Source organism: Oncorhynchus gorbuscha, linkage group LG20, assembly GCF_021184085.1.
Source record: "Oncorhynchus gorbuscha isolate QuinsamMale2020 ecotype Even-year linkage group LG20, OgorEven_v1.0, whole genome shotgun sequence".
Taxonomy (NCBI): domain Eukaryota; kingdom Metazoa; phylum Chordata; class Actinopteri; order Salmoniformes; family Salmonidae; genus Oncorhynchus; species Oncorhynchus gorbuscha.
Genome location: NC_060192.1, coordinates 33759677 through 33783895, shown reverse-complemented (window position 1 = coordinate 33783895; position 24219 = coordinate 33759677). Strand labels below are relative to the sequence as shown.

General features: G+C 42.2%; 1 protein-coding gene across 2 annotated transcripts in view; it reads right to left on the bottom strand.

Moving 5' to 3' along the window:
- The window catches only part of LOC124006999, a 53913-nt gene extending 30526 nt beyond the window's left edge, over positions 1–23387 (bottom strand). Inside the window, exons 1-2 of one of the 2 annotated variants that reach the window (XM_046317230.1) lie at positions 23169–23387; positions 15967–16010 (exon numbers count right to left, since the gene is read on the bottom strand). In XM_046317230.1, the coding sequence (XP_046173186.1) occupies positions 15967–16010; positions 23169–23231 (107 nt within the window). In that variant the 5' untranslated portion in view covers positions 23232–23387. Of the gene's footprint in view, positions 1–1566; positions 2083–15966; positions 16011–23168 lie in introns of those variants that run through there. The other variant, XM_046317229.1, reaches the window with a different exon arrangement.
- Between the last annotated feature and the right edge of the window lie 832 nt (positions 23388–24219).

Sequence of the window (24219 nt, the reverse complement as noted above, 5' to 3'; positions counted from 1 at the left end):
CAACTAGCCTACCTGGTTAAATAAAGGTGTTCTCAACTAGCCTACCTGGTTAAATAAAGGTGTTCTCAACTGGCCTACCTGGTTAAATAAAGGTGTTCTCAACTAGCCTACCTGGTTAAATAAAGGTGTTCTCAACTAGCCTACCTGGTTAAATAAAGGTGTTCTCAACTAGCCTACCTGGTTAAATAAAGGTGTTCTCAACTAGCCTACCTGGTTAAATAAAGGTGAAAAAAGGAGAAAGCCTGCAGGTCCTGATCTTTTGGATCCCTGCTTTGTAAATCTGGCAGCTGATTTCATAGCTGAACCACTTACATCTCTGTTCAATCTAACCCTGGAATGTAATGACATTCACTAAATCTGGAAAATCTGCATTTGTCCTACCACTTTTAAAGGGGGGAGATCCAACTTAAATAATTATAGGCCAATCTCAAAGCTGTCACTCCTGGTGAAAATACTTGAAACCTTTGTGAGTGAACAACTAAGAGAGTTTTTAAATATACTAACTCTATTTGATCAATGTACCAATCGGGCTTCAGGAAGAAGCATAGCACAATTACAACAGCCATGAAGGTTTTTAAAATGATATCACTGAAGCACTTGACAAAAAAACAGCACAACATACCTTGTGTCAATTGAAGCTTATCCTCAGTACTGACAAAACTAAACTAATGGTGTTTTCTAAAGCAAGAAATAGACCTCTGAACCTTTCACCACCTGTCAGGGCAATGAGATTGAGACTGTAACCTCATAAATATCTTGGAATTTCAATTGATGAAGGCCTCTTAAATTGCATATTCAACAACTTACATTTATGCCTATACTAGACTATGGGGATATTTTATATATGAATGCTTCCGCTCAGTGTTTGAGATCAATTGACACCCTTTATCATAGAGCATTGAGATTTATTTAAAAACTGCAAAACGCTCACGCACCACCGCACTTTATATACAAGGATCGGCTGGCCTTCTCTACTCAATCTTATGCTCAGTCACTGGTATACTTTTATTTACAAAGCCATTTTGGGGTTTCCTACCATTTTATTTTGACATTTTTATTGTTCAGAAATGTGGTAGGTACTCTTCATTTGCAGGACTTTATCCTGCTAACTGTTTAAAATGTCCGAACTGAATTTGGTAAAAGGGCTTTTATGTACTCTGCGCCATCGTCTTGGAACACCTTACAAATGTCCCGATTGGTGTTTTTAAATCATTGATGTAAGATTGAGGCTGATTCCCTGACCTGTCAATGTTTTTAATTTGATGTTTTATGATATTGTTATACTCTTGTGAATGTTTTTTTTTTTACTAGATCATCTGTAGTTTTCATGTCTGTCTAAATGTGTAATTACATGGTGCTGCCTATCTTGGCCAGGACGCTCTTGAAAAGTACATTTCAAAATCTCAATGAGCCCTTCCTGATTAAATAACGGCGAAACAATTTTTTTTGTAGCTAAATGTAAATGCCGCATTTGAGTTGTCTGCTTCGCTGCAAACTGACTGGGGTATATGAAGGTAGAGATGGGAGGGAGCAGGGCTCAACTGGAGCCGTTAACTGCAAACTTACAGCTGATCAATCATGCTCTGGGAGATGACAGAGTCCTCTATGAAGTACGGTGTCAAGGCGTAGAAGCACCGGACCGGAGAGCTCCGTGGAGACGGGGCTACAACACCGGGAGGCATCGCTGCGATGTGGAGGACGGGAGTGGGTCGACCTGTGGTTCTGTGGCGAGGCTTGCTTCACTCCAGAGCGGCCATGTGATTGGTTACGCACGGGTGACCATGAACCGCTGTACAGCACTGACCACGATCGGGGACACACCGAAAAACACGCCACTGATGTCTAGTTTTAGAACCTCAAACTCTTATTTCATCCAGATACACGGTTCAAGCACGAGCACCAAATCTCTAGCACACCAAACAACGCGAGTCCGCTGTGTTTAGACCAAAGTCAACATATGTAATAACACTAACATAATATAATGTAAACAACTAAAAATCAATATAAAAACAGAAGTTCAACGTTTCACAATTCGTTCTCCAGATACACTTCATTATCGGTGCCAAATAAACGCTTGACTGGATCAAGAGGCTGGAGAGACTGATCCCTGTGAGCTGTATTCTGTTCAGATGATGACATCCTGAATGTTCCCAACCCGCAGTTGGGCTGCGGTAAATACTACTTCCCGGGAGAAAGGGAGGAGACTGCGCACATGTGCTTCAATCCAGGCTCCGCAGGGATAGAGGGTGTAGCGCTGAAGCCATAAACACTGATGTTAGATCGGCGTTGGTGGTTCTCCCCAATGATCGTTATGGTTACAGGATGTGGAGGAAAGCTGATCCTAGATCTGCGCCAAACGGTCGCCTTCTGCCTTGCGGCAGCGACACGACACGGCTGTTTTCAGCTTCCTTCCAGTAAGAACGTGACGAAACAAACACGGAACAAAGATTGGGAAATCCAACAGCAATCAGATAACACGAGGAGAACATGAGCCAGGTCCTAGCCGGGGTTGTTTATCTGGTTGTGAAGCAAGCATGTTGATTTCTATGTATTAGGTGGCCTACGCCTACATTTCATGTTGTGGAAAATACAGGCTTAAATCAACAAACATGTTCATATTCTCAGCTGTCAAATGACAAGTAGCATCCTAATCCTACTAATCCCAATCCTGTGTGTTGTCCTCGACCCTCAACTATGTGGTATAGAGGAAAGACCATGAGGTGTAGTGGTTAGATTGATTATGGCTCAGCGGTGTGCAGCGATGCTGCTGTAGTGCCCTTGATTAACCTGATGGGGCCACACACACACACACACACACACACACACACACACACACACACACACACACACACACACACACACACACACACACACACACACACACACACACACACACACACACACACACACACACACACACACACACACACACACACACACACACACACACACACACACACACACACACACACACACACACACACACACACACACACACACACACACACGAGATTGAATCCTTCCATGATCACATGCAATCTATCAATTTAATTTCAAATCACAGACACATTTAAACCTAACATATAGCAGATGTATACAGAATAGATAAGGTTATATACAGTGGGGCAAAAAAAGTATTTAGTCAGCTACCAATTGTGCAAGTTCTCCCACTTAAAAAAGACGAGGCCTGTAATTTTCATCAAAGGTACACTTCAACTATGACAGACAAAATAGAGAAAAAAATCCAGAAAATCACATTGTAGGATTTTTAATGAATTTATTTGCAAATTATGGTGGAAAATAAGTATTTGGTCAATAACAAAAGTTTCTCAATACTTTGTTATATACCCTTTGTTGGCAATGGCAGAGGTCAAACGTTTTCTGTAAGTCTTCACAAGGTTTTCACACACTGTTGCTGGTATTTTGGCCCATTCCTCCATGCAGATCTCCTCTAGAGCAGTGATGTTTTGGGGCTGTTGCTGGGCAACACGGACATTCAACTCTCTTCAAAGATTTTCTATGGGGTTGAGATCTGGAGACTGGCTAGGCCACTCCAGGACCTTGAAATGCTTCTTACGAAGCCACTCATTTGTTGCCCAGACAGTGTGTTTGGGATCACTGTCATGCTGAAAGACCCAGCCACGTTTCATCTTCAATGCCCTTGCTGATTTTCACTCAAAATCTCACGATTACATGGCCCCATTCATTCTTTCCTTTACACGGATCAGTCGTCCTGGTCCCTTTGCAGAAAAACAGCCCCAAAGCATGATGTTTCCACACCCATGCTTCACAGTAGGTATGGTGTTCTTTGGATGCAACTCAGCATTCTTTGTCCTTCAAACACAACGAGTTGAGTTTTTACCAAAAAGTTCAATTTTGGTTTCATCTGACCACATGACATTCTCCAAATCTTCTTCTGGATCATCCAAATGCTCTCTAGCAAACTTCAGACGGGCCTGGATATGTACTGGCTTAAGCAGGGGGACATGTCTGGCACTGCAGGATTTGAGTCCCTGGCAGCGCAGTGTGTTACTGATGGTAGGCTTTGTTACTTTGGTCCCAGCTCTCTGCAGGTCATTCACTAGGTCCCCCTGTGTGGTTCTGGGATTTTTGCTCACCGTTCTTGTGATGCCATTAATACAGGTAACAAGTGGAGGACAGAGGAGCCTCTTAAAGAAGTTACAAGTCTGCGAGAGCCAGAAATTTTGATTGTTTGTAAGAGCGTCTGCTAAATTACTTAAATGTAAATGTAATGTAAATGTAGGTGACCAAATACTTTATTTTCCACCATAATTTGCAAATAAAGTAATTTAAAAAATTCCTACAATGTGATTTTCTGGATTTCTTTTCTCATTTTGTCTGTCATAGTTGAAGTGTACCTATGATGAAAATTACAGGCCTCTCATCTTTTTAAGTGGGAGAACTTGCACAATTGGTGGCTGACTAAATACTTTTTTGCCCCACTGTATAATGATGAGTGGTTCCAATAAGCTAATAATATAATATTCAGAGCTGTTAAAGCCTGGATACTACAGCTGACGACAGAGAAACCCTTCATCCACTACTGCTAACTGATTGGAAGAGGAACACTAATGACCCAATCATCACCTTCCTGCTCCATCGCTCTTTATTTCTCCCCCACTTACCACATTCTTTTCTCCCTCATATCACTACACGTCTTCTCTCTTTCAATCATTCCATCTCTAACAAGCACGCACACAAAACACACACACACACGGAGGATATCGCTGTGCTTGCGGAAACCTTGTCCACTAGGGAGCTGAGCTCATGTTTGCAGAACTGTGAGTGGGAAAGCAGGAAAAGGTGCAGTGCGTGTACACACACACACACACACACACACACACACACACACACACACACACACACACACACACACACACACACACACACACACACACACACACGCATGGGAATGTTCCTCTTCCTAGCTCAGGATTTCCCAAACTCTGTCTTCTGGACCCCAAGGGGTTTTTGCCCCAGCATTACACAACTGATTCAAATGAAACCTTGATGATTAGTTGATTTGAAATCAGCTGTGTAGCACCAGGGCAACAAACAAAACGTGCACCCCTTGGGGTCCTGAGGACCGAGTTTGGGAACCCTACCCTAGCTCATCTACCTCTCTGGTTGGACCACTGAAATTCAAACTTTTCAATGAGACAGAGGATGCCGGACAAAAACACCAGACACTCTGCTGGACCAGCCATGTCACTGGGTCTGTGTCCACACACACACACACACTTATCACCATGGTGACCCTACAGCCACATGTAAAAACACTCACACCAGGCTCACAAAAATACACACCCACACACAGTAATCCTTTCTGAGACAGGATGGGGTTTAATAATTGATTAGTGCGTTAATAATCTGATTGACTTCCTGCTAGTACATTATTTAGATAACCTTCAATACCTGACTGGATTGGTGCCAAATGACCAATACATATACACTGAGAATACAAAACATTAAGAACACCTGCTTTTTCCATTACCAAAGGACATCCAGCCAATTTGACACAACTGTGGGAAGCATAGAGTCAACATGGGCCAGTATCCCTGTGGAACACTTTCCACACCTTGTAGAGACCACCCCCCCCCCTGACAAATTGAGGCTGTTCTGAGGGCAAAGGAGGGTGCAACTCAATATTAGGAAGGTGTTCCTAATGTTTGGTATACTCCGTGTGTGTGTCTCTCTGAGTTTAGCCTACCGGTGTCTGGGCAGTCCTCTTCCTGTATGCAACGCCCAAGCCAGTTCTACACTACATGGACTAGATCCATCAAACAACTTCGAACGCTCAAACCAGTTCTACCACACTACATGGACTACATCCCTCAAACAACTTCGAACGCCAAAACCAGTTCTACCACACTACATGGACTAGATCAATTAAACAACTTCGGACACCCAAGCCAGTTCTACCACATTTTTTCATTGTTCTAGTCAGGGACTGATTTAGACCTGAGACACCAGGTTGGTGCAATTAATTATCAAGTAGGACAGAAAAACAGCCGGACTTCGTAGGAGAAGAGTTGAATACCCCTTGGACGAGAATGAGTGTGTATGTTTTGCTCCCACGACGTCACTGACCTGCAAGGTTACACCTGGCTGCTGCTATTTTACATTAAAAAGTGGAACAGACAGCAGTTAACTACTTCGCAGATATGAAACAGCCAATCATAATATCAGTCAAAATTATGAAATTCCCAGTTTATGCTACAAAAACAACTTTATAAGAGTATTTTAAAATGGGTTATATTCCATGACGTACACTAAGACATTGTTGACAGAATAGATGATGCAGTTCAATACATGATTAATATAATTCACCAATACGTTTCTTGGTTGTCCAAACAATATTGCTATCAGGTTGGAAATCACAGATGCACTGTTTCAATGACTCAATATTTTGGACAAAAACGGACAAACGTAACTAAGGCTGGGAACGTCAATACAATCAAACTAGCAAAGGCAATGATCACAGGTCAGTCATAATGTGGCTAATATGTTAGCGGATGTAACAAGTTAAAAAGACAGGGCTTACCATAGGCTAGATAGCTAGCTAGCTGCTAGGAGGATGTCATGTCATTTTTTAATTTTTTATTTATTTTACCTTTATTTAACTAGGCAAGTCAGTTGAGAACAAATTCTTATTTTCAATGATGGCCTAGAAACAGTGGGTTAACTGCCTGTTCAGGGGCAGAAGGACAGATTTGTACCATGTCAGCTCGGGGGTTTGAACTTGCAACCTTCCGGTTACTAGTCCAACTCTCTAACCACTAGGCTACCCTGCCGCCGTTAAATAAAAGTCAAATTAAAAAATATATATATTTCAGCTCATCTTGCTCTGGCTAGAATTAGTTGATGTACAGTATCAGTAAAATGTATGGACACACCTACTCATTCAAGGGTTTCTTTATTTTTACTATTATCTACATTGTAGAATAATATTGAAGACATTGAAACTATGAAATAACACATATGGAATCATGTAGTAACCAAAAAAAGTGTTATGGCAAAATAGATTTTATATTTGAGATTCTTCTAAGTAGCCACTTGACAGCTTTACTTGGAATGCTTTTCCAACAGTCTTGAAGGAGTTCCCACATATGCGGAGCACTTGTTGGCTGCTTTTCCTTCACTTTGCGGTCCAACTCAACCCAAACCATCTCACTTGGGTTGAGGTCAGGTGATTGTGGAGGCCAGGCTATCTGATGCAGTACTCCATCACGCTCCTTGGTCAAATAGCCATTACACAGCCTGGAGGTGTGTTGGGTCATTGTCCTGTTGAAAAACAAATGATGGTGCACACCAGATGGGATGGCATATCACTGCAGAATGCTGTGGTAGCCATGCTGGTTAAGTGTGCCTTGAATTCTAAATAAAGTCAGACAGTGTCACCAGCAAAGCACCCCCACACCATCACACATCCTCCATGCTTCAAGGAGGGAACCACACATGCGAAAATCATCCGCTCACCTACTCTGCGTCTCACAAAGACACAGCTGTTGGAATCAAAAATCTCAAATTTGGCCCAAAGGACAGATTTCCACCGGTCTAATGTACATTGCTAGTGTTTCTTGGTCCAAGCAAGTCTCTTCTTATTGGTGTCCTTTGGTAGTGTTTTTTTGCAGCATTTTTTACCATGACGGCCTGATTCACACAGGCTCCTCTGAACAGTTGATGTCGGGATGTGTCCGTTACTTGAACTCGGAAGCATTTTTTTGGGCTGCAATTTCTGAGGCTGGTAACTAATGAACTTATACTCTGCAGAAGAGGTAACTCTGGGTCTTCCTTTCCTGTGGCGGTTCTCATGAGAGCCAGTTTCATCATAGCACTTGGTTTTTGTGACTGCACTTGAAGAAACTTTCAAAGTTCTTGACATTTTCAGGATTGACTGACCTTCATGTCTTAAAGTAATGATGGACTGTCATTTCTCTTTGCTTATTTGAGCTGTTCTTGCCATAATATGGACATGGTCTTTTACCAAATAAGGCTCTCTTCTGTATACCACCCCTACACTGTCAGAACACAACTGATTGGCTCAAACACATTAAATAAATTCCACAAATGAACTTTTTAACAAGGCACACCTGTTAATTGAAATGCATTCCAGCTGACTACCTCATGAAGCTGGTTTAGAGAATGCCAAGCATGTGCAAAGCTGTCAAGGCAAATGGTGGCTATTTGAAGAATCTCAAATATAAAATATTTTGATTTGTTTTAACACTTTTTTGGTTACTACATGATTCCATATGTGTTATTTTATGGTTCACTATTATTCTATAAAATGTAGAAAATAGTAAAAAATAAAGAAAATCCCTGGAATGAGTAGGTGTCCAAACTTTTGATTGGTACTGTGCATAATGGAGAGAGAGCCTACCTTTCATGGTTGTTTGATCAATAGGACTGTAGTAAAGTTCCCAAATGTAAGGGGACTACCGTGGTATTGACACATTTTTAGAAATCCATTCAGGTGTATTTTGTGTCTTTTGGTGAATGCATTCTAATGATCTCAAGTCAAGCTGTTGCAACTGTCTGTAAACAGCCAGTCCAGTTCAAAGTGAATGATGGCAGGCCTGTGTAGCAAATGGCTTGTTTGCTTAAAGGCCTACTGTAGCTCTGATTGTCTATGGTGCACCGGTCTGCGGAGACTCCGGTCCTGGACGAGACAGATGTTTTTTATTTGGTTTTATTTACTGCCGTGTCTATTCAATTGTCCAAAGACACAGCCGCTATAGCAATCTATATTGCTATAGCAGTTTCACAAATGACTTAGTATACGTAATTCCCAGACATGGGGCGGCAGGGTAGCCTAGTGTTGGACTAGTAACCGGAAGGTTGCAAGTTCAAACCCCCGAGCCGACAAGGTACAAATCTGTCGTTCTGACCCTGAACAGGCGGTTAACCCACTGTTCCTAGGCCGTTATTGAAAATAAGAATTTGTTCTTAACTGACTTGCCTGGTTAAATAAAGGTTAAAAAAATATAAAAAATAAAAACATTCTAAGAATTAATGAAACGTGAAAACGACCATAAGTGCTCGCTTGTCAGAAAATGTTTTTTTTATTTTTAATCTTCCCGAGATGTCTATGAACAGGTTTTGAGATTTCATGTTGCTAAAATGCTGTCAGTTCCACTTTAAGAATCTGGTATAATGCTTTTAATTTCCTGGTAAAATGAAGGTAAACATTACCTGAATACAACAGGGAGGTGTTTAACAGTCCCAGCAGCTATTTCTAAACTCATCTCTCCTTGTTTTTCCAGGACTGACCTATTGAAATAAAACCTCTCACAAAACTGCTTACAGAGAATGGAGGGCCTGACTGGTACAAATCGGTTACACTCATACAATTGTTTCCTTTCTTTAGCTCTATTCTCTTCTCATATCATCTCATCTGGCTGCATGTTCTAGTCCCTCCTCATATCATCACATCTGGCTGCATGTTCTAGTCCCTCCTCAGGTCACCTGGCTGTATGTTCTAGTCCCTCCTCAGGTCACCTGGCTGTATGTTCTAGTCCCTCCTCAGGTCACCTGGCTGTATGTTCTAGTCCCTCCTCAGGTCACCTGGCTGTATGTTCTAGTCCCTCCTCAGGTCACCTGGCTGTATGTTCTAGTCCCTCCTCAGGTCACCTGGCTGTATGTTCTAGTCCCTCAGGTCACCTGGCTGTATGTTCTAGTCCCTCCTCAGGTCACCTGGCTGTATGTTCTAGTCCCTCAGGTCACCTGGCTGTATGTTCTAGTCCCTCAGGTCACCTGGCTGTATGTTCTAGTCCCTCATGTCACCTGGCTGTATGTTCTAGTCCCTCATGTCACCTGGCTGTATGTTCTAGTCCCTCCTCAGGTCACCTGGCTGTATGTTCTAGTGCCTCCTCATATCACCTGGCTGTATGTTCTAGTCCCTCCTCATATCACCTGGCTGTATGTTCTAGTCCCTCCTCATATCACCTGGCTGTATGTTCTAGTCCCTCCTCATATCACCTGGCTGTATGTTCTAGACCCTCATATCAGATCACCTGGCTGCATGTTCTGAGAAGTTTAAGACTCAAGTGTGTGTTTTTTTGGTTTTACTATCCTTGTAGGGACCAGACATCCTGACAATGATAGTAAAACAAGGAACATCTATACAAATGGGGACATTTCACAGGTCCCCACAAGGGAAAAGGCAATTTAAGGCTTAGGGGTTAGGTTTAGGGAAACTGATATTTTAAATGGGAAACAATTGTTTAGACCCACAAGGACATTAAAACAAACATGTGCTTGTGTGAGTAATCAGGTTCGGAGGTAATGATTAACACAAGGAACACTGACTAACTAACATTGTGACCAGATAAACAGTAAACAGTGGTTATCCAAAGCCTGATTGATGGAAGTCTGTGGGGTACAAGACGCTATCACTGTGGTCAGATAAACAGGAAAGTCCACTAACCCAAAGTCTGATGCAAGAGGGTGCAGTAAAACTGTGAAAGACGTTCCTGGCCGATTTCCTCTCTGGAACCAGCTCATACCAGGGTTTGATTCATTTGTTCAGTAACCCATTTCTGTTGTAGGGCCTTGCATACAGAGCAGAGGTTTATGTCATTTTATCTGAGCAAATAAACGTATGTACATGTGTAGAGGAGGTGGCGTGGGTCACCTAGGCTTTAGCTCAGAGGGCTAGTACAGTCCAAGTCACATTGGCAACCTGGGTTCAATACAACGTCTGCTGTATTCATGCATGCAGGATGCACGTAATCTATCGAGAACAATAAAAGGTATCTGATGAAAGTCACACCTCGCCCTGACATAGCCAATCACAACCTGTGGAAGCCTGAGGCGGCCAATCACCTGACCGCTGTGTCATTAGACTTGATAAATCAGTCATTTATGACTCTGCAAAGACCGACACAGCCAGCCAGCCGTTAATACTGTACTTGTGTTAGGGGAATTTTACAGTGAACAATATAAAAAGTGACGTCCCCCTGTTGACAATGTCCAACCACTACTGACTCAGTCAATACACAGAGCAGTGTATCTCTTTCCATTATAGATGTTGGGGCGGGACAGCCGTTTACCTTTGTAGCCGACTCCCAAACTAAAACAACTTGGCTTCAATTTGGTTTGAAAAGACCTTGGATGTTGTTTTGGGGACTTCTGTGCTCCTTCCATAGAACACTGGAGAGAAAACACCCGTTGACCTTCGGCAGCATGGTTTGGAACAGTAGTGCAACTACTGTACTGCTGGTGGTCAAGGAGGTACATGTCGAGAGACACAAGACATTAGTCTGATGCATGCAGGGAGGGGGGGGGGTATTCATGCACGCACACACTCCTGATCATGACCCCAAACAATGCATTACTCAGTGTATTAGATTACCCTCAGACACACACACAAACCTAGGCCTATCTAATATAGGTACAGTATATTGACACACACAGGTCCATCTGACAGTTTAAAGGTTATTAGGACGACCCCTGTTCATCCCCTTAAACCGCTACACCATTTGCACTTAGCAGCTCACCAAGACGCACAAACAACCCCGGGCAGGCAGCATGTGGAAGTAGGATCCACTGGAAGAGTTCGCCTGAAAAAGGTTCAATCTGGAGTGGCTGAAAACAACAGTGCGTGTGTTGGTAAAATACTTTCCATAGTGTGAGCTGCTCAAACAGAAGGGGAATGTGATGGGTCCACACTTAAAAAGGATGTTGCATAATGCTTACTTCATTACTCAATGTTTTTCATTCTTTTCACTGCATCAGGGATAGCGTACACAGATGTTTCGGCTTTACAGCCTTCATCGGTGTGTTGTGTGAGCTGCTTCCATGTGTATTTGTTGAATAGATCACAAAAATATATTTTTCAAACGTGATTTGTATCCACTCAAAATGAGAAGGCACACACAACTCAAAAGTGCACACACACACACACACACACACACACACACGTTGCTGCTCCTTGTGAATATTGATTTCACTCCCAGCTGCACAAACACTGACAGCTCTCTCAATGTGATAACAGAAACACCAAACTGGCCTGTGATCCATGTTCTGTTCTAATTATTTTGGCCCACATCCTGACAGACTCTGACAAGCTACACTGCTCTCTAGTTGACAGTCAGAGAACTGCAGTGCCAACATTGACTGAGCCTTTCTGACAAAAATGGGACAAATAAAGCAATGGGAAGAGATGAAGCCCTAGTACTGACTTTGTTTAGTAAACACACAGACGAACACATGAGCAGAAGGCAATGTTACGTGAGAGCTGTTCAGCTGGAGTCTGTTGTGGACAGAGACATGACAAACCTGATCTACAACGACTCCACAGCTCAGACACTCACTGGTCTAAGCAACAAAGGGAGAATCTCATTGTGATGTTACAATAGCACAGGAGTTCTTTATGGAGTCAATCACAGAGGAGTTCTTTATGAGGTCACAATCACACAGGACAGAACGCTCACACAGGTGCTGCTTGAGGTCACCAGCCGTTTCCATTAACTTGTCCAGTGATTTCGCGATTTAGAAAGTTTGCATAGAAAATACATGTGACAATTGCCTGCTAGAGTACGTTTCCATTGAACCATCTTGTGTCGATGAAAACAGCTGGACATAATGATACCACACCTAAAGAAATACGTTTGCACGAAAACCTAGTGTTGAATAAAAAATGTTGTTTCCAAGTGTTTCCATTACCCCTTTAGGCAAATTGGGCATTAATACATTTCCCTCCCACCCATCTGTTTTATGTCTCAGGTAGTCTGCGAAAGCCAGCATGGATAGAATGGAATAATGGACTAATATTTGCCATATTCTAATAAATCATCATGTGCCATCGTATCGCCCAGGGTCCGTGCCATGGTCAGACTTACACTCCTGTAGATCTGAAATAATTGCAAGGTGAAACTTGCCAGCCAACCAGAAAAGCAAGGCGAAGCAATTCAGGCATTCTTGAAAGTCAGGACAACACTTGTCCTGCAAAGAAAAATGCTTATAGTTGAAAAAAAAAAAAAGTATTTCACAAGACCTAGGCATTTACAATTATGCCGCATTCAAAACAACTTTAAGCTCAGAACTCCGAAATAGCAGACTTCAGTGCATTCAAAACTGAGAACTCTGGGGGGGAAACAAACTAACTTAACTAGGCAAAAAAATAATTGAGATTTGTACAGCCATCCGACTCGGAAACTCTGGCCTCTTTCTAGAACTCTGACTTTCTGACCTGAGGATCACTGATGTCATGATTTGACCTATTTTTCCGAGGTCCCAGTTGTTTTAAATGCGGTATCTATAGTGGAGTGAGCTTTATAGTTATGCAGTGACATCATGTGCCCTGCGTACATTAAAAATTATTTGTCAATCATACTTTATTCAAAAAACACAGTTTCCATCGTCATTTGATGAAGAAATTTGGAAATTTAGAACCAGGAACAGATATGGCCCTTAGTTCTCTCCAGACCCGACTGCCCTTAACCAACACAAAAACATCCTATGGGGTTCTGCATTAGCATCGAATATGTAACTTTTCAGGGAAGCTAGAAACCAATATACACAGGCAGTTAGAAAAGCCAAGGCTAGCTTTTTCAAGCAGAAATTTGCTTCCTGCAACACAAACTCAAAAAAGTTCTGGGACACTGTAAAGTTCATGGAGAATAAGAACACCTCCTCCCCAGCTGCCCACTGCACTGAAGATAGGAAACACTGTCACCACTGATAAATCCACCATAATTGAGAATTTCAATAAGCATTTTTCTACGGCTGGCCATGCTTTCCACCTGGCTACCCCTACCCCGGTCAACAGCACTGCACCCCCCACAGCAACTCGCCCAAGCCTTCCCCATTTCTCCTTCTCCCAAATCCAGTCGGCTGATGTTCTGAAAGAGCTGCAAAATCTGGACCCCTACAAATCAGCCGGGCTAGACAATCTGGACCCTTTCTTTCTAAAAAAATGATCTGCCGAAATTGTTGCAACCCCTATTACTAGCCTGTTCAACCTCTCTTTCATGTCGTCTGAGATTCCGAAAGATTGGAAAGCAGCTGCGGTCATCCACCTCTTCAAAGGGGAGGACACTTTTGACCCAAACTGCTACAGACCTATATCTATCCTACCCTGCTTTTCTAAGGTTCTACGAAAGCCAAGTCAACAAACAGATTACCGACCATTTCGAATCCCACCGCACCTTCTCCGCTAAACAATCTGGTTTCAGAGCTGGTCATGGGTGCACCTCAGCCACGCTCATCTTAACCGTCATCGATAAGAAACAATACTGTGCAGCCGTATTCATTGACCTGGCCAAGGCTTTCGACTCTGTCAATCACCACATCTTCATCGGCAGACTCGATAGCCTTGGTTTCTCAAATGATTGCCTCGTCTTGTTCACCAACTACTTCTCTGATAGAGTTCAGTGTGTCAAATCGGAGGGCCTGTTGTCTGGGCCTCTGGCAGTCTCTATGGGGGTGCCACAGGGTTCAATTCTTGGGCCGACTCTCTTCTCTGTATTCATCAATGATGTCACTCTTGCTGCTGGTGAGTCTCTGATCCACCTCTACGCTGACGATATCATTCTGTAGACTTCTGGACCTTCTTTTGACAATGTGTTAACAACCCTCCAGATGAGCTTCAATGCCATATCGTGGCCTCCAACTGTTCTTAAATACAAGTAAAACTAAATGCATGCTCTTCAACCGATCGCTGCCTGCACCTGCCCGCCCCTCCAGCATCACTACTCTGGACAGTTCTGACTTATAATATGTGGACAACTACAAATACCTAGGTGTCTGGTTAGACTGTAAACTCTCCTTCCAGACTCACATCAAACATCTCCAATCCAAAATTAAATCTAGAATTGGCTTCCTATTTCGCAACAAAGCGTCCTTCACACATGCTGCCAAACATACCCTCGTGAAACTGACCAAACTGTCCAATACCCTACTCAATAAATTGGATGCAGTCTATCACAGTACCACCCATTGTGTCACCAAAGCCCATATACTACCCACCACTGCAACCTGTATGCTCTCGTTGGCTGGCCCTCGCTTCATACTCATCTCCAAACCCACTGGCTCCAGGTCATCTACAAGACCCTGCTAGGTAAAGCCCCCATTATCTCAGCTCGCTGGTCACCATAACAGCACCCACATATCTCTGGTCATCACCAAAACCAATTCTTCCTTTGGCGGCCTCTGCTTCCAGTTCTCTGCTGCCAATGACTGGAACGAACTACAAAAATCTCCGAAACTGAAAACCCTTCTCTCTCACTAGCTTTAAGCACCAGCTGTCAGAGAAGCTCACAGATTACTGCACCTGTACATAGCCCATCTATAATTTAGCCCAAACTACCCTTACTGTATTTATTTTGCTCCTTTGCACCCCATTATTTCTCTCTACTTTGCACATTCTTCCACAGCAAATTTACCATTCCAGTGTTTTACTTGCTATATTGTATTTATTTCGCCACCATGGCCTCTTGCCTTTACCTCCCTTATCTCACCTCATTTGCTCACATTGTATATAGACTTATTTTTCTACTGTATTATTGACTGTTTGTTTTACTCCATGTGTAACTCTGTGTTGTTGTATGTGCTTTACTTTATCTTGGCCAGGTCGCAATTGTAAATGAGAACTTGTTCTCAACTTGCCTACCTGGTTAAATAAAATGTGAAATAAAATAAATTTGCCACAATAAAAGTTAGACCGAAGAAAAATCCACCCGTCGAACGGATAAAAATATTGTCGATCTTTAGATAATGTATCATATATATATATATATATATATACACTCCGTTTCCATTACACGTCTCAATTATTTTTTTTAAATTGCAACATTGCTTTTGTCGAATAAACCTGCTTACTGTCACATTTATCAGATTTCTCACAATTGCACATGGTCTCTGATGTCACAATGGCACAGAGTGACATTTGTAGTGTCACAAACAAGAGTGATGATGTCAGGGGGTGTGCATCTGTCTTACCTCCTAGGCTGAGAGCGCCGGTCATCCTCCCCACTGCCAGACTCCTGAGGAGAGAAAACACACAGATGGTCCAGAGACTGACCAACTCTCACATTGACCAGTTGGGGAGTAATGGATCCCCATTTAACTGATTTTAAAAAGTGTTTTAACTGTAATCTACTACCTTACCAGCAAAAATATTGTAGATTTACAGATACTTTTGAAGAACTACATGATAATTTCTACCGTTACTTTTCAATTGAGAAAGAACGTTTGCACCATTTTTCTGACACCTTTCTGATTCAATAACCAGAGTTCCATCCAACCATTTCATGTGGATGAATTATCTGATGTGTGAAAAACATCACGACAGGCTGATGTAAACACAATTTGCCAGTACAATTTTATAAATGCTAACAGACTATTTATTTGTTGACATCGTGGGATTTATTTTTGTCGATACAATTAATTATTTGAGAAATTGCGGTGGAATTCATCATTTTCGAAGTAAACTTGGAGTCACGCGATATGTTGTGTGGTCCTCCCACTACAACTCAGGAAAGCATGCAGTTTATTAAAATACAAATTAAATAAATTATGACGAACTGAACAGGGTGATGATGAGTGCACGTGATGAGCTTGATGCTCCTTTCCAATAAATATAGAGGGTCGTGTTCTGGTGACATGATAATCGATGCGGCTGCCATTTGACAAATAAAAATAAAATGGCTCTTATCCATAATGTCATTGTAGGTAGCCGTTCCTGCACTGTAAATGCGACACATTTGCTTTATAACGCAACAATGTGACAAAACCATCAGTAGAGTTGAAAATGCAATGGAAACCCATTTAACTTGTATTTATCCATTTGGTTTCTCAATTTTTTTGGGGCACAAATGTGTTAACATGCCTGTTAGTGAGAATTTCTCATTTTCCAAGGTAATCCAGGTGTGGCATATGAAGAAGATGATTAAACAGCATGAACATTACAAAGGTGCACCTTATGCTGTGATTGTGGCCTCTGGAATGTTGTCCCACTCTTCAATTTCTGTGCGAAGTTGCTGGATATTGGCAGGAACAGGAACGTTGTACACTTCGATCCAGAGCATCCCAAACGCGCTCAACGGGGACATGTCTGGTGAATATGCAGGCCATGGAAGAACTGGGACATTTTCAGCATCCAGGAATTGTGTACAGATCCTTGCGAGATGGGGCTGTACATTATGCTGAAACATGAGGTGATGGCAGCAGATGAATGGCACGACAATGGGTCTTAGGATCTCGTCACAGTGTCTCTGTGCATTCAAATTGCCATCAATAAAATGCAATTGTGTTTGTTGTCTGTAGCTTATGCCTGCCCATACCATAACCCACCGCCACCATGGGGCACTCTGTTCACAACGTTGACATCAGCACACTGCTCGACCACAGGACACCATACACGCTGTCTGCCATCTGCCCGGAACAGTTGAAACCCAGATTAATCTTTGAAGAACACTCTTCTCCAGCGTGTCAGTGGCCATCGAAGGTAAGCACTTGCATACTGAAGTTGGTTACGACGCTGAACTGCAGTCAGGTCAAGACCCTGGTGAGGACGATGAGCATTCAGATGAGCTTCTCTGAGACGGATTCTGACAGTTTGTACAGACATCTTTGGTTGTGCAAACCCACAGTTACATCAGCTGTCTGGGTACCTGGTCTCAGACAATCCTGCAGGTTAAGAAGCAAGATGTGAAGGTCCTAGGCTGGCATGGATACACATGGTATGTAGTTGTGGGCATATGCTTAAAAGATTCTGTTGAAAATACGCCCGGCCTTTATCAAGATTAAATGTTTTTGCGTATTTTCAGTGTGGAACCAGTCTATGTTAAGGGGGGGGTTATAGCCTCGGCAAAACAATTCTGAATGGCTCTAGCAGTTCCTAAAGTGGAAAATAGACAAGACGCAATTATTCTAAAACTGCAGCTCGTTTTCAGTACACGTTTTCCTACTTCAATCAACCAGTCCATTTAGAATTTGTGATAAAAACTGTCATCATTTGGCAAGGAATGTTTATTTTTACAGGGACAGTGCACATTAATCAACGCTTCAGTAAAAGTGCCGGTTTTAGCCAGCTGGCTAATTTTCAACCGCAGTCCCTGGGCAGGTTATTAAAAACAATGACAATATAGACAATAGCAACATAGGACAAGCAAGACGTAGCATACAGACAGAGCAACATAGGACAAGCAAGACGTAGCATACAGACAGAGCAACATAGGACAAGCAAGACGTAGCATACAGACAGAGCATACAGACAGAGCAACATAGGACAAGCAAGACGTAGCATACAGACAGAGCAACATAGGACAAGCAAGACGTACAGACAGAGCATACAGACAGAGCAACATAGGACAAGCAAGACGTAGCATACAGACAGAGCAACATAGGACAAGCAAGACGTAGCATACAGACAGAGCAACATAGGACAAGCAAGACGTAGCATACAGACAGAGCAACACATTTTAATGTAACAGTCCAGTGAAAATCTCACTTTAAAAAAGTAATGGAATTACATTGAAACCTTTTAATGACAAAAATACAGGGTTCATTTAAAAAAAAAAAGATTAATGTTGCCTGATCTTTCTTATATCTCAGGATATAGGACAGACACATCGGAAACAAACTTCCTTTTGATTTTTTTGGGGGGGGTCTATCAGTTGTTCCATGTAGTGAATCTGTTATTCAATAAGTTGTTATGAGTTAATAGCAGTACAGCTAAATAAAATGTTTAAAATCAAATTATTTTATATATTTTTTGTTTCATCAAATAGCAAAACTTTCATTTGTATGAACCTCTCAAAACAATCCCATATCGCTTAGTAGAACCCTCCCTCCCTCAAATCCTGTGAAATGACGTCAACACATACTGGAGGAGTTACTGGCTAGCAACAAGTGGCTAGCTTAGCTACAACACTAGCTTCCGTACGTCGGTCATGGCGCGCATGACTAGAATAACACGTTGATGAACCACCAAAGGCATGCCCCATTTCTGTTTGAAAACTGAGGAAGGAATAGGAGATGGGACGTTTTTCATGCACAAAGTCTACTGTTAAAGCTAATTTCCTGCCATTCTAAATATTTGGCCATAGCTTATGACGTGTTCTTATGCTATCTGGGGGGCCACCCCGACCTCTCTTCAGGAAAAACAAAATTCACTTGCCCGTTCATGCAGCCACAATGCACATTTCACCAAATTGTTCTACAGTATTTAAAAAAAATATTTATCCCTACAATTGAATGGGCTAATAAATCCTTCGTTGTTTAGATTATGCCCAGGTAAAATAATTTGGCTAATCTATATTTCCAAGGCTTGACTGTAAATTATACAGACTTTGGTTTTTAAATGTGGAGATAATAATTTGATTGGGCTTTATCTGTAGGAGAAAGCAATGGGTTTGGAAGACTAGATATCCAACCCATCAAATGCAACACCCAGTAACTATGTATCTAACATTGATTTATCCTGCAATATATGTTGTTGAATTGGTAATATTAATTTGAGATTACTTTACTGAGTTTGGGAAATACCAAAATTACTGATTACAATTCTGGAAAGATAACTAGTAAATAACGGATTACATTTAGAAAGTAACCGATCTAACCCTGGCACACACACCAGAGAATGACCAACTCTCTCTCACACACACCAGAGAATGACTGCGTGCAACAGGCTATGCAGTTTTACTACCCCTATTAGAGCAGAGAGACGAGCCATTCAGCCTGTATTCAATTTGCTCACCCTCTCCAGGAAAATGACCTCAGTCTGTTTATAAGGCGCGGTTCGAGAGAAAAAGATTCACACACAAACATGTTTGGGTTTTCCCTGACTGTCAAGTTTTTATTTTGGTGATTGTTAGTTCTCAAAGATGATCTTATTTAACAAATATATAGCTCCTTTATCTGGTTTAAGTCGCTTAAGTTTACACTGAAAACATTTTACCATCTTAAATCATTTCCCACAAATATATCCATTTATTTTTTATTTAAAAAAATTGCAGTGGAGGCCATTATTTATCAGCTGCAATGCACCTCTGCTAAATGCATTCAGGAAAAACACTGATCTCCATCTTAAAACAGCTATAGCACGTTATAGTCCACTAGTATATATTTTATGGTTCTATTTTTGCAACAAAAAAAAGAGAAAAATAAAGAGAACCATTAATGTATATTGCTGAGCGAAAATATTATGACCAGAGCCTCAAAATAGAAATTCATGAAGAGTGGGGAGACAGTGTGGTTCAGGGTTACTACGGTGGTCACCCGAAAATAAGAGTGTGTGTGTTGGTCAGATACCAGGAAGGGGCCAGGTTTGTGTGTTTGCCTGGACAGGAAGGGAGAGGAGAAGCACAGATTCCTCCAGCCGGGACATTTACATATATGCAAAACCCTCAAGGTGTATGGAAATGTTTGCATGTAGTTCAAGACATGTCACATGACAGGGCAGTGAGATACTCAATGGGGTTGGATGATAAAAAATAAAAAAGATAATTGAGGTGAAGTTTAAGTATGCTTAACGGTCAATCAATATCCTCCATCTTTAAGACAATGGAAAAATCCTATGCTTCATTGTGTAAATATTAAGAGTGTGGGATTTGAGGACATGTTGGCCCGGAGAGTAGTGCAGGCGATAGGGGTAAGAACAGGTGGGTCTGGGCTGGTGTAATGTTGTGTATGTGTGTGTGTCTGTATATGTTTTGGGTTGTTTTAAAAGTATGTAAATGAATAAAAAAGTAGTGTGTTGTGAGGCATCTGCAGGATAGGACAGTAGGGGGGAAAAACTGAGGTGAATCCCCACCGCCATTCAACGTTTTCCACTTTGACCACTCAGGCAGAGAAGGAAGGGTGATCTACTGAGTGTAGGAGTCCCTTGTCTCCATGGAGTATTACAGCAGCAGTGTGTGTGTGTGTCTGGCCCTCTTTGTCATAGCAACACTGCATTGGAGCTGGCCAGGTTCACCAAAGGGTTCTAGAGAGCGAGAAGACCCAATGGGCATCTCACAAGACACCTCACCAACCAGCCATGGGACACATTTGTTCATTAGGATTAGGATCCCCATTCACTGATGCAGTAGCTACTCCTCCTGGGTCTACACAAAGGGTAGATAGATGTGCGTTTATTTGTATTCCCATTAGCTTTTGCAGAAGTAGCAGCTATTGTTTCTAGGGTCCTGTGTGGAGGGAAGGGGCAGCGTAAGCAAGGCAAGGCTATCATCTGGCCTCACTCACAGAACCGGTTTAGCCGGGGGAAGGTAGAGAGACGTCAATGACAGGGTCCAAGATTACAATGCTGGTGAGGAACGTTCTGCAACAGAACTCAACAACACAACCTCAGTTCACACTCCTTGTTTTGGGGAAGCTAAAAGCAAATGACAGGTTGTATTTCTGTCCCCCCAGACCCCCAAAATCAGTACCGTCGTTGACTCCAATCAGGCTCAACTGGTCGAAACAGACAGTTCAAGGACAGACTGACGACAACAGCAACCATGGTAGTAGTGGTTTACCTTAGTTTGAGGCATCTTCTGCAACTAAACTGTTACGCCATAAAACAGAGATGCTTCCCCGATAGGCTGACACTGACTGACTCACTAGAGCACATGAAAACACAGAGTAGGGGAGATGCACATAACTTGTTGTGTATGCAAAAAGGCTGAAAATTGGCTGATGTGTTTAAAAAAATATATATTTTTTTAATGTAGGGTTGCTGCAGTTTCTTATTATCTACATTGTGAGAAATGTAGAGTAAGAGTACTTTCTAAAGGGAGAGCACCCAATGAGGGACATACTCCTGAGAAGTGAACCACTACTATTGCTCCACTTGTGGCATTCAAGAGCTGAAGAGAAAGAATGAGAGGGATTGATCGTTGGATTAGTGGCATATACCGTACTTCTATATCTACATCGCTTGCTGTTTAGGGTTTTAGGCTGGGCTTCTGTATAGCATTGTGTGACATCAGCTGATGTAAAAAGGGCTTTATAAATAAATGTGATTTGATAGCTGCTAGAAGATACTACTTTACACTTGTTTACACTGAGCTGCACTGAGTCAAAATGCTGCTGGTTTTACCAGAAAACTGCAATTTTCATCCTCACGCTAGCTAGCATTAGCAACAGCAGCCATTATGGAATGGCACACCTGAGAGGTTTGTTTATTCGACCCATATCTCGCGCCGGATCCAAGGTGTCTCCATGATTGCGTTCCGACCTCAGTGCAGTTCAGTAAAAACAAGCGTAGCAGTTGGGTCGGAATATTCTGGCACGATTGACAGATAATACTACACTGTACCCAAGACAGACACATTGTTGAGTGAATACTTATCTGGTTCTTCAGGCAGCCTACAACTACTAGCACTCACTATTATGCAAGTGACCCTTGGAACATGCAGGAAGCCAGAGCACTATTTAGCAATGTGCAGCATGAACTCTTGCTTCCTGATTGCCTGACAGGCTTCTGTAATGAGGCACAGGGCACACAGGCGGTGTGTAAATACCGGAACCCGGTTCAGCTGCTTTACATAGATAATACGTCTACACCGGTCAAGGCAATAAACTACTAGTTTACATGCCAACGAAACAACAGTCTAGAGACTTGTAAATTACCCGCATGCATACGCGTCACGAGTACCACAAGTCTTTATTACATACTGACGAGCAGGAAATGTGGCTTTAGTTAGTTACTTCTCCAACGCGAAACGACTCATTCCAGGAAACAAAGAAAGTGACCAAATCATGTTCCTGGTCTGATAAAGTGTTTTTTTGATTACATGGGGAGACCAGTTACTCTAGATAACCTGCCATTTTACAGTAGACTATGGTCACTCGCTGGTGTGTCGAGTAGCCTGGTCTTACCGGCGTGTAAGTTACGTCGCGATGTCAGTAGCAGCTGACGAAACCTACCAGACAAATGTTGCCTATATTTCTCCTCTTGAAACCATACTAAGATGTCATACGATTTACACACGTTTCATTGCCTGTGCTTGGTAAATTTGTTGTATTGTAACTATCACTGTTGCATCACATTTGAACTGATACATTTGCTACTGTTATTCCAAAATGAATAGACATTTTACGCATGCGTAGAAGTACAAAGGCAGTTATGTACAGTCCGCAAAAACAGCGGAAATCAACCCAAAGCTTCGAGCGAGAGATTCGATGGTTGGGGGGTCGAAACGACCGTGGCTTACCGAAACACAGGGGCTGGAACTGGTGCTGGGGGTCGGCGAGCGCTGCACGGTAACCAGCGCCATTCAGCGACCGGGAAACAGATACCTGAGAGAAAGTGACAACGGAAAGACGGTCATAATTGTTTGAAGAGAAACCAGCTGTATCCGTGGTATTCGCTCTCTCGTTCTCAGGCAGCTACCTACTCCCCGGCTATTTCCTCTGTATGGCGGATCCGCGCATGCGCAGCAACCGCCAGCTGTTAATTCCGATTAACCCGTGCTGGAAACAGACAAAGCAGCAGACAATACACGAGAGGGGTATACGGCGCATTCGGAAAGTAATCAGACCCCTTCACTTTTTCCACATTTTGTTACATTATAGCCTTTATTCTAAAATATATTACATTGTTTTTATTCCTCATCAATGTACACACAATACTACATAATGACAAAAACAAAAAACAGTTTATTTTTGCAAATGTATTAAACAAACAAATAATGAAATATGACATTTAAATAAGTATTCAGACAGTGTTCTTGGGTATGACACTACAAGCTTGGCACACTTGTATTTGGGGAGTTTCTCCTATTCTTCTCTGTAGATCATCTCAAGCTCTGTCAGGTTGATTGAAAGATAAGCTTGAAATGGGCATAGTCTAATTGATTAACAACCAAAAACACATATTTTCTTAGTTAGCCGGCTAACTCATTGAGCCTTCTTTGTAGTACACTTCTTAGTGTAGGCTATGAAGTGATTTCCCACACTCTTCATCTAGAATAATAATAAACATGGCTGTCTTTCTTCTTGTCAATCTGCTGAATTTACATTGTCATTTTAGTCCTTTAGAAGGTGCTCTTATCCAGAGCGACTTTCAGGGCTAGGTAAGATAACCACATATCACAGTCAGAGTATATACATGTTTCCTCAATAAAGGAGCTATCAGCAATGTCAGAGCTAGTAAGGGTGGAAAAAAGTCAAGTGCAAGTGGGGGGGGGGTTATGATACTTTGACGAGGTAGTGTTTCAGATGTTTTCGGAAGATGGGCAGGATCTCTGCTGTCCTAACGTCAGG